Below are 12,836 nucleotides of genomic sequence, written 5' to 3' on the forward strand. Positions count from 1 at the left end.
CACTCATACATACGCCTTCCGAAGCGGCCACACAGCACGCGTGTGCTGCAGCGTCTGACCTTTGCACGCGCACACGCAGCGTGCTCACCCCTATGGACGTGCGCACTGCACGGGCCTGTTACCAGCACGATGCTGGCATGAGCACGCTCACAGCACTGTGAGGCAAATGCACGGCACCCCTGCACGGGTGTGCACGCATCGTGCCCCACACGGGTGTGCAAGCCTGTGTGCAGCGTGTGCCCATGCAGCTGCGCGCGCCTTGCTGCAGCGTGTCCCCTGGCCTGCACACCCACAGTTGCACACCTGCCCGCAGGAGAGCCCCATGCAGTGGCCGTGCCACTGGGTGCAGGGCTGCAAAGCTGCGCACACACGTACACGCCATCGTGGGCCGGACACGCATCCTCTCCGGGAGGCGAGACAGGGGCAGGGGTCCCCCCTCGCTGTCCTGAGGGGCCTGTGTGCCGGACCAGCCACCCCATGCCCCCGTTACCCCTGTCCCTGCGTGTGTGGGTGTCAGGGAGCTCTTGGGGGGGTGGGGGGCAAGAGCTCTGTGGGGGGGGACAGGACAGACTGCACGTCATAAACACTGCTAATTGCTGATGATTTCGGGAGGGTAGGCTGCGAGCAGCTGGGAGCTGGCAGGAGCCTTCCCACTGCACTACGGCCGTCGGGATGGACGTGGCTCTGCCCTGCCAGGTGCTTCACAGCACCCAGATGTGAAGCATCCGGGTGTTCCCAAGGGGCTGTCCCTCCCCCAGCACAATGTCAGCCCAACGGAGCAGCTCCAGGGAGGGCCACGGGCATCACCAGCTCCCTGACGGAGCTCACTGTGCTTGGGGAGCATCCTTTCAGGAGAGCTGAAGGTGCCCTTCCTCTGATGGCTCTCACCAGGTGCCCCAGAAGAGCCGGAGCCACCTGGGGTCCAGGGCTGCTGGGGTGGGGGTGTCCCCTTCTTTCACAGCCCCCAAAAGCCTGGCCCCGCGGGATTCCAGCAGCCGACTTTAAATAGGAAACGAATCCCTTGCATGGTTTGGGAAGAGACAACTCATCTCTGAGGGGACCTCATTTACTGCCAAAAAAAGGCCTGTCTGTTGCAAAAGACTTTGATTCCCCAGCTCCTCCGTGGTTTATGCAGAAGGAGCCAGCAAACCTGCCTCTTACTTTTACTGAAATCTCTGAATTTAGTGTACGGGGAAGGAAGGGGCGGTGGTGAGAGAACAGCCTTGAGCTCCGCAGACTGGAGCCAGCCCCGTGCCTCTGCCCTGCACTTTGTGCTTGGTGCCCAGTGGGGATGGGACTCGGGGGGCTCGGGGGGGCTGGATGTCCCCCAGGCCCCTCGCATGTGGGACAGAGCAGCCGTCCCCAGCCAGGCAGGTGGCGCTGGGGTCTGGGGGCTCTGCTCAGAGCCAGCGTCGGGTCTGCCTCTGTCCCTGCCCTGGAAGATGCCCCTGCCCCTGGGCAACGTCCCTGGATCCTTTCCCAAAGCTCTCCCCTGCCGGGCTGTGCTGCTTGGCGCTGCTGCAGGAGCTGGCTCCCTGCCTCCCTGCACGTGCCAACTCATCCTGGGGAGCTGGGCAGCCGGATCGGCCCCTGCGTGTCTGCCTGCATCTGTGTCACTCGCTGGTGTCCTGCAAGTCCTGGGTCACTGCTGGAGCTGTCACATCTGCTCAGCTCTCCCTTCCATGGGCTGCGAGGGGCTCCCTCCTGGGGGGAACCTGGGCTGGTGGGGCATCTTGGGGCCAGGGACACGAGATGATAGTGCCCAAGTGTCCGGCTCAGCTGCCTCAAGTGTCCCCTCTCAGCTTGAGTGCTGCGTGGGGGGACGATCTCGGCTCACCCCATGGCACCCCTTTGCTTTTCCAGGCACCAAGGGCTCCGCCAGGGCAGCACAACCCCCTGCCATCACCACGCTGTGCCATCCCTGCACCCGATGGCTGGGGCCCGGCTGCCCCCCCCTTGATGCCTGGCACCGTGTGACATGGGGCACATGGGTCCCCAGCTGGTGCCATCGCACCCCATGGAGGTCCCCTTTGCTGCCTGGTTCTGGCTGATGCGTCTGGCCTCCTGCCTGGCTGCCGTGCATGGCCCCACCAGCAAGAAGGAGATCAGCACCGAGGGGGACCTGGTCATAGGGGGGCTCTTCCCCATCCACGAGAAAGGAGTGGGCAGCGAAGACTGTGGCAAAATCAATGAGCACCGGGGCATCCAGCGCCTCGAGGCCATGCTCTTTGCACTGGACGAGATCAACAAGGACCCAAGCATCCTGCCAGGAGTGAGGCTGGGCGCCCACATCCTCGACACCTGCTCCAAGGACACCTACGCCCTCGAGCAGTCACTCGACTTTGTCCGTGCGTCGCTGACCAGGGTGGATGGCTCCGAGCACATCTGTCCTGACGGCTCCTACGCTGTGCATGATGATGTGCCCATGGCCATCACTGGCGTCATTGGGGGCTCCTACAGCGACGTTTCCATCCAGGTACCCCGCGCAAGATGGGTCTGGGCTGTGGGTAGGAGTGGCAGGAGGGCACGACCCGGCTGCAGAGCTGCCCAACCTCACCTGCCAGAGACCTCCTGGAGCCAGGGAGCCCAGAGCCCATCCCACCCCTGGGCTTGGTGCCTGTTTCCCTGCCGGGCTCTGCCAGGGGGGCCCATATCTGCTAAGGAAAGCCTCCATCTCCACCTGCATGGGGCTAGGGTGGGTGCAGGCACTCCCTCGTACACCAGCCCTGTCACATCCCTGGCAGCGGCAGGGGAGCTTCAGCTCTTCAGGTGGGAGCCCCTTCTCTGTGGTGGTCCCAGCCCGGCCCGGCCATCATGCAGGGGTCTGCATCCATGCTGGTGGCTGTCCCTCCACGGGGACAGTGCTTTATTTGCCCCAGGCTCCGCAGCAGCATGCGGGGGCTTCTCAGCCCAGGATGACCTCGATGAGCAGGTCCACATCCTTGGCACAGCCGCTGGCCGCCATCCCCTGCGCCCGGCGGCGCGCGTGCTCCCGCCAGCGGGCCTGGATAGTGCGGGCGGCCTCCTGGCAGCGCTTGTACTTGGCCCGGGCTGCCCACGCTCGCACCTGAGCCTGCAGCAGGACGCTGGCCCGCTCCATCCTGATGTAGTCCACCAGCACCTGCAGGCGCTGCTGCTCCTGCTGCTGGCTGGCCGCCTTCTGCCACCAGGCCTGGATGCGCCGGGCGCTGGTGTCTGCCACCAGCAGCGCCCGCCGCACCAGCTGCCCACGCCACCAGGCCTGGATGGCCACAGCTGCGGCGGTGCGAGGCTCCACCTGCAGGGACAGGGCACGGGCGGCCTCAGTGACAGCACCTGGGATGGGCGAGGATGTGGCTCCGTGGCCCAGGATGGGCAATCAGGACTGAATGGGACTTGGGGCGTGTCTCTCCAGCTGATGCTTGGGAGGGGAACGTGTGGGTAATTGGAAAAGGCCCCCAGAGCCATGGGGTTGGTCTTGGGAAAGCCGCAAGGTCCTGGGAGGGGGTGTCCCTGAGTCCCTGCTGCTGGGGATGGGGACCTGGGCAGAGATGGGTCACTCCCAGGGGGGAGGGCGGCACAGGATCAGGCAATGTCTGGATGTCCCAGCCCCTCTTCACAAGCACAGCCTGGGGTGGGGGTGTTTGGGCACCCTGTCCCCGCACGGGGCTGCCCTGAAGCCAGCTCACCTGTAGCGCCATGGGTCCTGGCCCCAGCAGGGTGGGCACGCAGTTGGGTGCAGGATGCCTGCGGGGGGCCTCCTGATGTCAGAATGGCCACGGTGTCCCTGGGCAGGGGGCAGGGGGACTCCATTCTGGTGCACGGGGGGTGCTGGACGGTGCCAGGCCCCCTGTGTCCCTGCGGCCATGGCACAGCACTGCCACGCTCTGGGGCCTTCTTGCCATTAGGGCGATTTGCCACTAAAAACGTTTGTCCACATTAATTAAGCAGCATCTCCTGCAAGGGAAGCAGAGCCGTGTGTGGCTCCCCCCCCCCCCCCGCTGCTTCAGGAGAGCTGGGGCTTTTAACGGCCTCATTAGCAGGACTCTCGCTCCTTTGAAGATAACGAGGGGAAGGAAGCGGCTGCAGCAGCAGCAGGCAATTGTGGGTGCCGGTCCCTTGGGGCTTGGGGGCGATGGCACCCCCCCGTCCCCTCTCCCACCCCCTTGGCCCCCTCCCCTGTGGATGCCGTCCTTGTGCTGCAGGCGCCAACTTTGTCCTGCCGGACGAGCAGCGCTCAGGTCGCCCGCGGTGGAGTTTCTGCTTTTGTCATGAATCCATTTCCTTCCTGCCCTGAACCTCAGAGGGGAGCACATGAAATATTAAAATAATAATAACAAAAAATAATAATAAGTGAGCGGAGGCTGCAAGCAGTGGGAACACACAGGGATTTCTGAGGGAGAAACCTCTGCGAGAAAACGACCCCAGGTCCCTGTGCCAGGCACCAAGAGCTGGCCACAGCTAGGCTCATCCACCCCGCAGCCCATGGAGACCCTGGCCATGCCTGGGACCTCCCTGCCACCTTCTCCATCCTGCCCTCAGGAGGGCCAGGCTGTGCTGGGCAGTGGGCACAAGTTGCAGCCCAGGGAATAGCAGAGGAGAACGTGTGCATTACGCCCCAGCCCTGGGGTGGCCACGCTTCCCTGTGCTCCAGCGCAAGGCTGGGGGTCTGGGTGACCCGTGGTATGGGCACGTCTGTCCTGCCTGCTGCCAGCTGATTGCCTCCTTCCCACTCCTTCCCAGCCTCCAGGGGTTGCCTGTCAACCACTTGCTTTTGTCTAGGAGCTGTGGGTACAGACGGCTGTGGCCACCCACCACCCACGGTGCCAGGTCAGGGGCTCCCAGGGGCAGTCCTTTGTGGGACCACGTCCCCACTTGCCACACTCCCCTCTCTCCTCCATGCAGGTCGCCAACCTGCTGCGGCTCTTCCAGATCCCGCAGATCAGCTATGCCTCCACCAGTGCCAAGCTGAGCGACAAGTCCCGCTACGACTACTTTGCCCGCACCGTTCCACCTGACTTCTACCAAGCCAAAGCCATGTCAGAGATCCTCCGCTTTTTCAACTGGACCTACGTCTCCACGGTGGCCTCAGAGGGTGACTACGGTGAGACGGGCATTGAGGCCTTCGAGCAAGAAGCTCGCATGCGCAACATCTGCATCGCCACCTCGGAGAAGGTGGGACGCTCCATGAACAAGAAGACCTATGACGGTGTGGTCCGGGCACTGCTGCAGAAGCCCAATGCCAGAGTGGTTGTGCTCTTCACCCGGAGCGAGGACGCTCGGGAGCTGCTGGCAGCTGCCCACAGAGCCAACGTCTCCTTCATGTGGGTGGCCAGCGATGGGTGGGGAGCCCTGGAGAGTGTGGTGGCAGGGAGTGAAGCGGTGGCAGAGGGAGCGATCACCATCGAGCTGGCAGCATACCCCATCCAGGAGTTTGCTGCCTACTTCCTCAACCTCCACCCCTACAACAACAGCCGAAATCCCTGGTTTCGGGAGTTTTGGGAGCAAAAGTTCAAGTGCAGCTTCCACACTCCGGACTGTAGCCGGTACTCCCTAAAGACGGGCAAGTTTGAGCCGGAGTCCAAGATCACCTTTGTGGTCAACGCGGTCTATGCTATGGCTCACTCGCTTCACAACATGCATCAGGCACTGTGCCCCAACACCACCAAGCTCTGCGACTCCATGAAGCCTGTCAACGGCAAGAGGTTCTACAAGGACTTTATGCTCAATGTTAACTTTGATGGTGAGTCCAGAGGTGGAGACGGGGCTTGGCTGCACAGCTGGATAGGTGGAGGGGCAGGGAAGAGCAAGCAATCGCAATCATACACTAACCCTCCAACTTCTGTGGCCTGCTTGCACCTGGGAGTCCCCGTGCCATGGGCTGTGGTTGTCCAGGATGCTAACAGCTCCACTGCTGCCCTTTGTAGGCAACCCAGGCCTTCTGTCCCCATGTGCAGCAGAGCTGGCAACCAACTCCATTCTGCTAGGGCTGTGTGGGACCAGCTACAGCAGGGCCCACCAAGTACATGTGTCCTTGGAGACCTCAGTCGAGCTCTGTGCTTTTTCACATCTCAGAGACTAAACTGGAGGGAGGGAGGCCCTTGATCAGGAGCCCACAGATCTGGGGGTGGATCAGAAACATCTCCTCCATGGTGGGCTGAGCCCGGCTACCCATGTACCATTCAGAGCCATGGAGGTTTAGGAGGGCAGCAACCTTGCACTGCAGTGCAGAGCCCTCTCCCCTCCCCACCCCCTACCCTCGCTTTGCCCTGCAGCACTGGCCAGAGGCTGCCAAGTGTGGAGAGATTATTCTCCACCATTGCTTTCAGGATCCCACAGCGTGCACAGGCAGCAGTTACTGCTGCATTATGGGCATGAAGGCATGGGGCGGGTTGGAAATTGGCTCTTGGCTGTGGTTGGGCTGCGCCTCTTCAATACACCCCTACCTACACGCCGGGATTGAGCATGCTCCTGCCCCATGGAGTGACCAAGCAGTGGTCTCCAAGCAGTGACCATCTCCCTTTCTTCTCCCAGCTCCGTTCAGGCCAACAGACACAGAAAGCGTTGTTCGATTTGACCGCTACGGCGACGGGATCGGACGCTACAATATCTTCAACTACCACCACAGAGATGGGCGGTATCGGTACCAGAAGGTGGGCTACTGGGCAGAGGGGCTCATCCTCAACACCAGCCTCATCCCCTGGGCAGAGACAGCCGTCCCCGTGTCCCAGTGCAGTGACCCCTGCAAGAAGAATGAGATAAAGAGCATGCAGCCCGGGGACATATGCTGCTGGATCTGCATCCCCTGCCAGCCCTACGAGTACCTGCTGGATGAGTTCACCTGCATGGACTGCGGTCTCGGTTACTGGCCCAACGAGACCCTGAACGGCTGCTATGAGTTGCCCCAAGAGTATATCCGCTGGAGAGATGTCTGGGCCATTGGTCCCGTCACTATCTCTTGCTTGGGTTTTATCTCCACTCTGTTTGTTTTTGGAGTCTTCATAAAGAACAACGACACCCCTATTGTGAAGGCCTCTGGGCGGGAACTTTGCTATATTCTCCTGACCGGCGTCCTCATGTGCTACAGCATGACTTTCATCTTCATCGCCAAGCCTTCCACCGAGGTGTGCACGCTGCGGCGCCTGGGGCTGGGCACATCCTTTGCTGTCTGTTATTCGGCCCTCTTGACCAAGACGAATCGCATTGCCAGGATCTTCAGCGGGGTGAAGGAAGGGGTCCAGCGCCCCCGGTTCATAAGCCCTACGTCACAGGTGGTCATCTGCATGGCCCTCATCTCCTGCCAGCTGATCATTGTCGTCATCTGGCTGCTGGTGGAGACACCCGGCACAGGCAAGGAGACCGAGCCTGACAAGAGGTATATTGTCACCCTCAAGTGCAACAACCGTGACTCTAACATGCTCATTTCGCTCACCTACAACGTCCTCTTGATTGTTCTGTGCACGGTCTATGCTTTCAAGACCAGGAAATGCCCTGAAAACTTCAATGAGGCCAAGTTCATCGGGTTCACCATGTACACGACCTGCATCATCTGGCTGGCCTTCCTGCCCATCTTTTACGTGACCTCTAGTGATTATCGAGTAAGAGCCTGAGTTTTGGGGGCTCCAGCAGGGCCCATCTGGAGCAGTCCTCATGATTTGGGCCCCACAGGGCTGGGAAAGTCTGCAGAAGGGCTGATGAGGGCCCCCCGTGCGTGCTGCTTCCTGGGCCCAGAGGTCGCAGTGAGGTTGGCTGCACACGGGGTCTTCTGGAGAGGGTCAGCATCCCTGGGGGAGTGGGTGCTGTAGCGAGGGGTGCCTGAAGCAACTCGCTTTGCAGGGTGGCGCGTCCCCACAGGGGCAGGAGCCCCTCAGCAGGACGCTGCTACACCCCTGACGCCCACCCCTCCGCTACCGCCTCCAGGTGCAGACCACAACCATGTGCGTCTCAGTGAGCCTCAGTGGCACCGTGGTCCTTGGCTGCCTCTTCACGCCCAAGCTCCACATCATCCTCTTCCAGCCGCAGAAGAACGTGGCCAGCCACCGCGTGGGCACCGCACGGTTCAGCGTCGTGGCTGCCGGCTCCAGCCAGTCCCACGGTGAGCACAGCCGGGCCACAGGGGGGCAGGGGGGCACTCCGGGGAACCTGGGCTGGGGGAGGTAGGGGTGCTGCAGTGCTCACGGATCACCTGCCCTGTCACCAGCCCTCCTCTCCCTCACCGCAAGTGGCTGTGAGCCCCAGAGCTGCCCCCTGGGGGCACAGCACCATCCCATGGGAACACGGCCACCCCAAGGTGGGTGGGGGGCAGCTCCCAGGCACCTGTCATTGCCACGCTGGGATGCTCTTAGGTGGGTACTACCTCTGGACCCCACCACACACCTGACCCCTGCCTTCCTGGCCAGGCTCGGCCTCGCAGTACGTGCCCACAGTGTGCAATGGCCGCGAGACAGCAGACTCCACGACATCGTCCTTGTGAAGGTGGGGGGAAGCCGAGTCCCCATCTGTCTGCACCTCGTCCTGGGGGAGCAGTAGCAGCCCCGGTGCTGAGGGCTGGCAGCAGACAGCAGAGCAAAGCCCCTGCCCCGGCACAAGGCTGCGCTGCGCCACGCTACGCGGTGCCCATCCCTCACGCCTGTCCCCTGCGCCGAGCCCTGGTGTGAGCCCCAGCTCCCTCGTGCCGAGCCCTGCCACAAGTCATGCTTTGTCTGCCTCCAGCTGTGCTGCACCTTACCCTTCCTCCACACACTGCCACATCCCAGAGCACGCTGCCCTCGCCCACCCTGCTTTCCCCTTTGCACTCCCCTTTCATGTCCCCCTCACGCCGAGCCATGCCCCTTGCCAGGCAGAACCCACTCTGAGCAGAGGGGACTGCGCCCTTGGCACAGTTTTACGTTTCCTCCTTGTTTTCACCCTGGGGTTTGCAGGAATCTGGCTGCTGGCACCTGCCCTGGGGTTACCCACCCAAGCAGAGCCAGAGCCCCCCTCCACGCTCCAGTTGCGGGCAGGGGCTGGAGCCCCACAGCAGACGGACAGGAGCACCCCCCAGATGTCCGCTTCATGCCTCGGGGCTGCTGCAGAGCCCAGGAGCAAGTGGGGTGGGGCTCAGACCGAGGGTGGTGAAGGGGGCCCCGGTACTCGAGTCCAACCCCTTTTTAAGAGTAGATTCTTTTCTGTGACCAAGATCGTGCTTTTTTTTTTTTTTGGTAATTTATGTAAATAAAGTGGGTTTTTGTTGTTTGTTTTAAACGCACTCTTACAGCGCCCAGGTCTGGCTGTGCCAGGCAGAGGGGCATGGGGGCACCTGCACCAGCCAGAGGCAGGGCACAGCCTTGGGGGCTCCCACTGCAGCCCCAGCAGCCCAACCACCCCAGGGAGCAGCACTACAAACAAAGGCTTTAATGAGCAGCACTATCAACAAAGGCTTTAATGAGCAAGATCCTGCAGCTCCCGGGGCCAGGCCCTGTCAGCTGCCACAGAGCTGGGGGCTCCAGCCCTATGCTTCAGGGGGATGATGCAGATGCTGTTCTTGGCTTCTTTGACTCTCCACCACCGGCCCAACCTGCAGATGACACAGGTATCACCCTGCACCTCTCCTGCTCCAGCTGGGGGCTGGGAGGGGGGAGCAGGGTCCAAGTTCTGGAAAACGGTGCATGGTGATAGTACCGGTGCTCCTGCCCAACGCCAGCCACCAGGAAGTCTCCCGTTGCTGAAAACTTCAGGCTGTTGATGAAACCAACCTAGAAATAACAGCATAGGCATCAGCACCATGGTACTGCAGTCAGCCCACACCTCCTACCACTGGGGGACTTATCACCCCCATACCAGGGGAATGTCACAGAGAGGCTCCAGCTTCCGAAATCCCTCGCCACACTTCCACAGCTTCACACTGCCACTGTGTGAACCTGGAACACAGATGAAATACGTGCATCCTGACACCAGGAAGGGTGCAGGGACCCCCCCCCAGACCCGCATCCCTCCTGAAGCAAGCCCGGGGCTCCCAGCACCAGGCACCTGTAGCCACAAGGTCACTGTTGCGAAGAGCAGCCACTGCCGACACCCAGTAGGGCTGCTTCAGGTCATGGTCGCCCTGTGTCCCATGCGACTGCCTCACCAGCGCCAGAGGCTTCTTCTTTGCCAGCCCCCACAGGGCGACAGAGCTGCGGGGAGCAGGAATGAGGCATGTGGGGGCACAGCCCTGCCCGCCCCTGCACATGCTCCCAGCCCTCTATTCACCCATCATCGGCGCCTGACACCATGTGCTCCTCATTGATGAGCTGGATGCAGTCAATAGAGCCCCTACAAAAAACAAAAACAAACCAGTGACCATGAGCATGCTTTGAGGTTTTATGTATGAAAGAGGGACCCAGGCACACACAGCCCAACAATGTCCCCAGACCGCTTGCAGGCTCCCAGTGATGCTGAGCACATCCAGAGGAGTTGCTGGAGCCACCAGCACAAGCCCCCCGCCTCCTACCCCAGACCTACTGATGCCCATAGAAGATGAGTTGTGACTCCTCTGGGATCTTCCAGACCCGCACAGTGCCATCCCGTCCCCCTGAGGTCACACAGCACTCCCGGCTCAGGCTGTCCAGCCCTGTGATGACATCCTGGTGCCCAAAGCTGGTGGGGAACATGATGAGCTGTAGGGGGCACAGCCCTACATCCCTACCCTTCCTCGCTCACATGGGGACAACAGGGTGACATCCATGTCCCAGAGGGGCCTTACAGGGTCTCCACATAAGCATTCTCCGCTGCGTTCCAAACCTTGACGGAGCGGTCATGGGAGGCACTGTACAGCTGGTGCGTGCCCTTCTGGAAGGACAGGCCCTGCGGAGGGACAGATGGACACACAGACACACTGCTGGGTACCTACCACCTGCCCAGCTGTCACCAAGGGTGCTGGCAGAACTGGTTGTGCCTTGCAGGGGACACCCCATGGGTTCCAGGCCCCCACATCCCTAGGCTCAGCATGAGGAAGCAGCACCCCTTGCCTGCCCAGTGGCAGGAGCCTTCCTCCCCATCCTGCCGCAGCCAACAGCCCCACTCACCGACACGGCATCACGATGGCCAGTGAACGTATGAAGGCGCTTGCAGGTGGCTGCCTCCCAGACCAGGATCAGCTTGTTCCTGTCTCCTGTAGCCTGGCAGAAAGCAAGGGATGCCCCAAAACCTGCCCAACCATACCCACAGCTCCCACTCCGTGTACTTGGGTGGGCCCAGGGACCTGCTCTTGATACCAGTGGTGAAAAAGACTGATTCAACCCTGCAACATTCAGCTCAGTAGAAGGAACTGCCCTCCAGCACCCCGAGAAGGGATGTCCCCCAACCCAGAGGCTCAGGAGCACACAAGGACAGGGCCAAGCAGCACTGGGGACAGCATGTGGCCCCACGTGGCAGCATCATCCTCCCATCACCGTACCAGGTACTTGCCGTCCGACGAGATGGCCATGCAGAGAACATGGGCTGTGTGCCCCATGTGCTGCCCTTCTGTGCCTTTCTTCCCCCCGGGCATCACGTATAGCCTCTTCCCGCTCTCCACCTCCCCTGTGGGAACAGGCAGTGCCATCCATCACCCCCAGGAGTGGGAACAAGACGCAAAAAGCCCAGAGCAACACAACCAGCTCAGCAGCTGAGCCCTGAAACCAGCAGCCTTGTGCTTTGCAGAGTTCTCTGTCCTCCAGGGAAGGCGCCTCCAGGCAGGGCAGAGCCGAGCCACCTCTAGCCGTGGCCCTGCCGCTGCAGGGTGGCAGCCAGCCACAGCCCCCGAGGACAGGCAGAACCACTTGCATTTGATGACGGAGCCATCCTTGGCAGCTGAAAAGATGAACTTGTCATCTGGAGAGATGACCAGGCAGGTGATGGGCTGCTGGTGCCCCCGCAACACTCGGATGCTCAGCGGGTCTGGAGGCTGCACCTGGTAGGAGCACAGCCGTGAGCGAGGCCAGCCCCAGCCGAGGCCCGGGGACACCCGCCGCCACCCACAGCACACTCACCTCCTTGGCAACCAGGCGCTGCAGCCGGCCCTTCTGCTCGAGCTAGGAGGGAACCGCAGGGGCTCAGGGACCGCTCCCTGGCCGCCCCCTCGGCCCCCGGGGATGGGCCCGGAGCTGGGCCGGCGCCCCCCCGGCTCACCACGTCCTCCTTCAGGCGCTCGCCGACAGGGTCCCCGAGGAAGGCGGCGTCCTCCTCTTCCTCCTCCTCCGCCCGCTCCTCCTCTGCACCGGGTGCGCAGCGTCAGCCCCGGGCTGCGCCCGCCCGGCCCCGCTGCCTCCCGGCCACGCCGCCCGCGCTCACCGTGCCGCCGGAGCTGCTCCAGGTACAGCTTGGCCAAGCGCAGCTTCTTCTCCTGAGGCGTCTCCTCCACCTCCTCCTCCTCCTCCTCCTCTTCCTCCTCCCGCCGCCGCCGCCGCTGCTGCTGCCGCCCCGCCGCCGGGCTGCGGGACACGCGTCAGCGCCGGCCCGGCCGGCCCGGCAGCCCCGGGAGCACCGGGCCCTCACCTCTCCGCCTCCGAGTCGCTGGACACCTCCTCGTCGCGGGGACGGGCGGGCGCCGGACGCGGCTTCCCCCCGGTGCCTGGGCCCTGCGGGACGCAACGGCACCAGCACCGTCAGCGGCGCTAGGGACCGGGACCGGGATCGGGGCCCGGGCCCGGGCTCCGGGGCTGGGGCTCGGGGCCGGGGCCGGGGCCGGGCACCGGGGCCGAGACTCGGGCACCGGGGCCGCGCTCACCGCCGCCCGCCGCCGCCGCCCCGCCGCGGCCCCGCGCGCCTTCCTGCCCGCCGCCGCCATGCTGCCGCTGCACGTGCGCTCCGCCCCGCCCCAGCCCCAGCCCCGCCCCGCCCGGCAGGGGGCGGTGGCG

At 62.9% G+C, this 12,836-nt stretch overlaps 3 protein-coding genes across 3 annotated transcripts; 1 reads left to right on the forward strand and 2 right to left on the reverse strand.

Annotated features, from left to right (window-relative positions):
- Window positions 1-1,094: 1,094 nt before the first annotated feature.
- On the forward strand, window positions 1,095-9,235 carry GRM2 (glutamate metabotropic receptor 2). Its single transcript, XM_040569228.1, has 5 exons — window positions 1,095-2,476; window positions 4,885-5,722; window positions 6,514-7,577; window positions 7,900-8,074; window positions 8,379-9,235. The coding sequence occupies exons 1-5, from the start codon at window positions 1,979-1,981 to the stop codon at window positions 8,450-8,452; spliced, it is 2,649 nt and encodes an 882-aa protein (XP_040425162.1). The 5' UTR covers window positions 1,095-1,978; the 3' UTR covers window positions 8,453-9,235.
- On the reverse strand, window positions 1,097-3,761 carry LOC121075705 (IQ domain-containing protein F5-like). The gene is made up of 2 exons (XM_040569230.1): window positions 3,669-3,761; window positions 1,097-3,277 (listed from the first exon to the last, which is right to left on the reverse strand). The coding sequence occupies exons 1-2, from the start codon at window positions 3,678-3,680 to the stop codon at window positions 2,906-2,908; spliced, it is 384 nt and encodes a 127-aa protein (XP_040425164.1). The 5' UTR covers window positions 3,681-3,761; the 3' UTR covers window positions 1,097-2,905.
- A 140-nt stretch (window positions 9,236-9,375) lies between the features above and the next one.
- RRP9 (ribosomal RNA processing 9, U3 small nucleolar RNA binding protein) lies at window positions 9,376-12,584 on the reverse strand (the record flags this gene model as incomplete). The annotated part of the gene is made up of 14 exons (XM_040569229.1): window positions 9,376-9,535; window positions 9,640-9,713; window positions 9,799-9,878; window positions 9,988-10,133; window positions 10,210-10,272; window positions 10,462-10,596; window positions 10,703-10,803; window positions 11,025-11,117; window positions 11,396-11,520; window positions 11,764-11,890; window positions 11,970-12,011; window positions 12,109-12,191; window positions 12,271-12,410; window positions 12,475-12,584. Coding segments are annotated over 14 exons (1,455 nt in total), but the record flags the coding sequence as incomplete, so codon positions are not given.
- Window positions 12,585-12,836: the final 252 nt, after the last annotated feature.

Source organism: Cygnus olor, chromosome 10 (assembly GCF_009769625.2).
Source record: "Cygnus olor isolate bCygOlo1 chromosome 10, bCygOlo1.pri.v2, whole genome shotgun sequence".
NCBI classification, from domain to species: domain Eukaryota; kingdom Metazoa; phylum Chordata; class Aves; order Anseriformes; family Anatidae; genus Cygnus; species Cygnus olor.

Coding starts and splice junctions, on each gene's coding strand:
- GRM2 (XM_040569228.1), top strand. CDS start 1,979: ATGGGGCACATGGGTCCCCAGCTGGTGCCATCGCACCCCATGGAGGTC. Junction 5,723..6,513: donor GCTCAATGTTAACTTTGATG/GTGAGTCCAGAG, acceptor TTCTTCTCCCAG/CTCCGTTCAGGCCAACAGAC. Junction 7,578..7,899: donor TGACCTCTAGTGATTATCGA/GTAAGAGCCTGA, acceptor TACCGCCTCCAG/GTGCAGACCACAACCATGTG.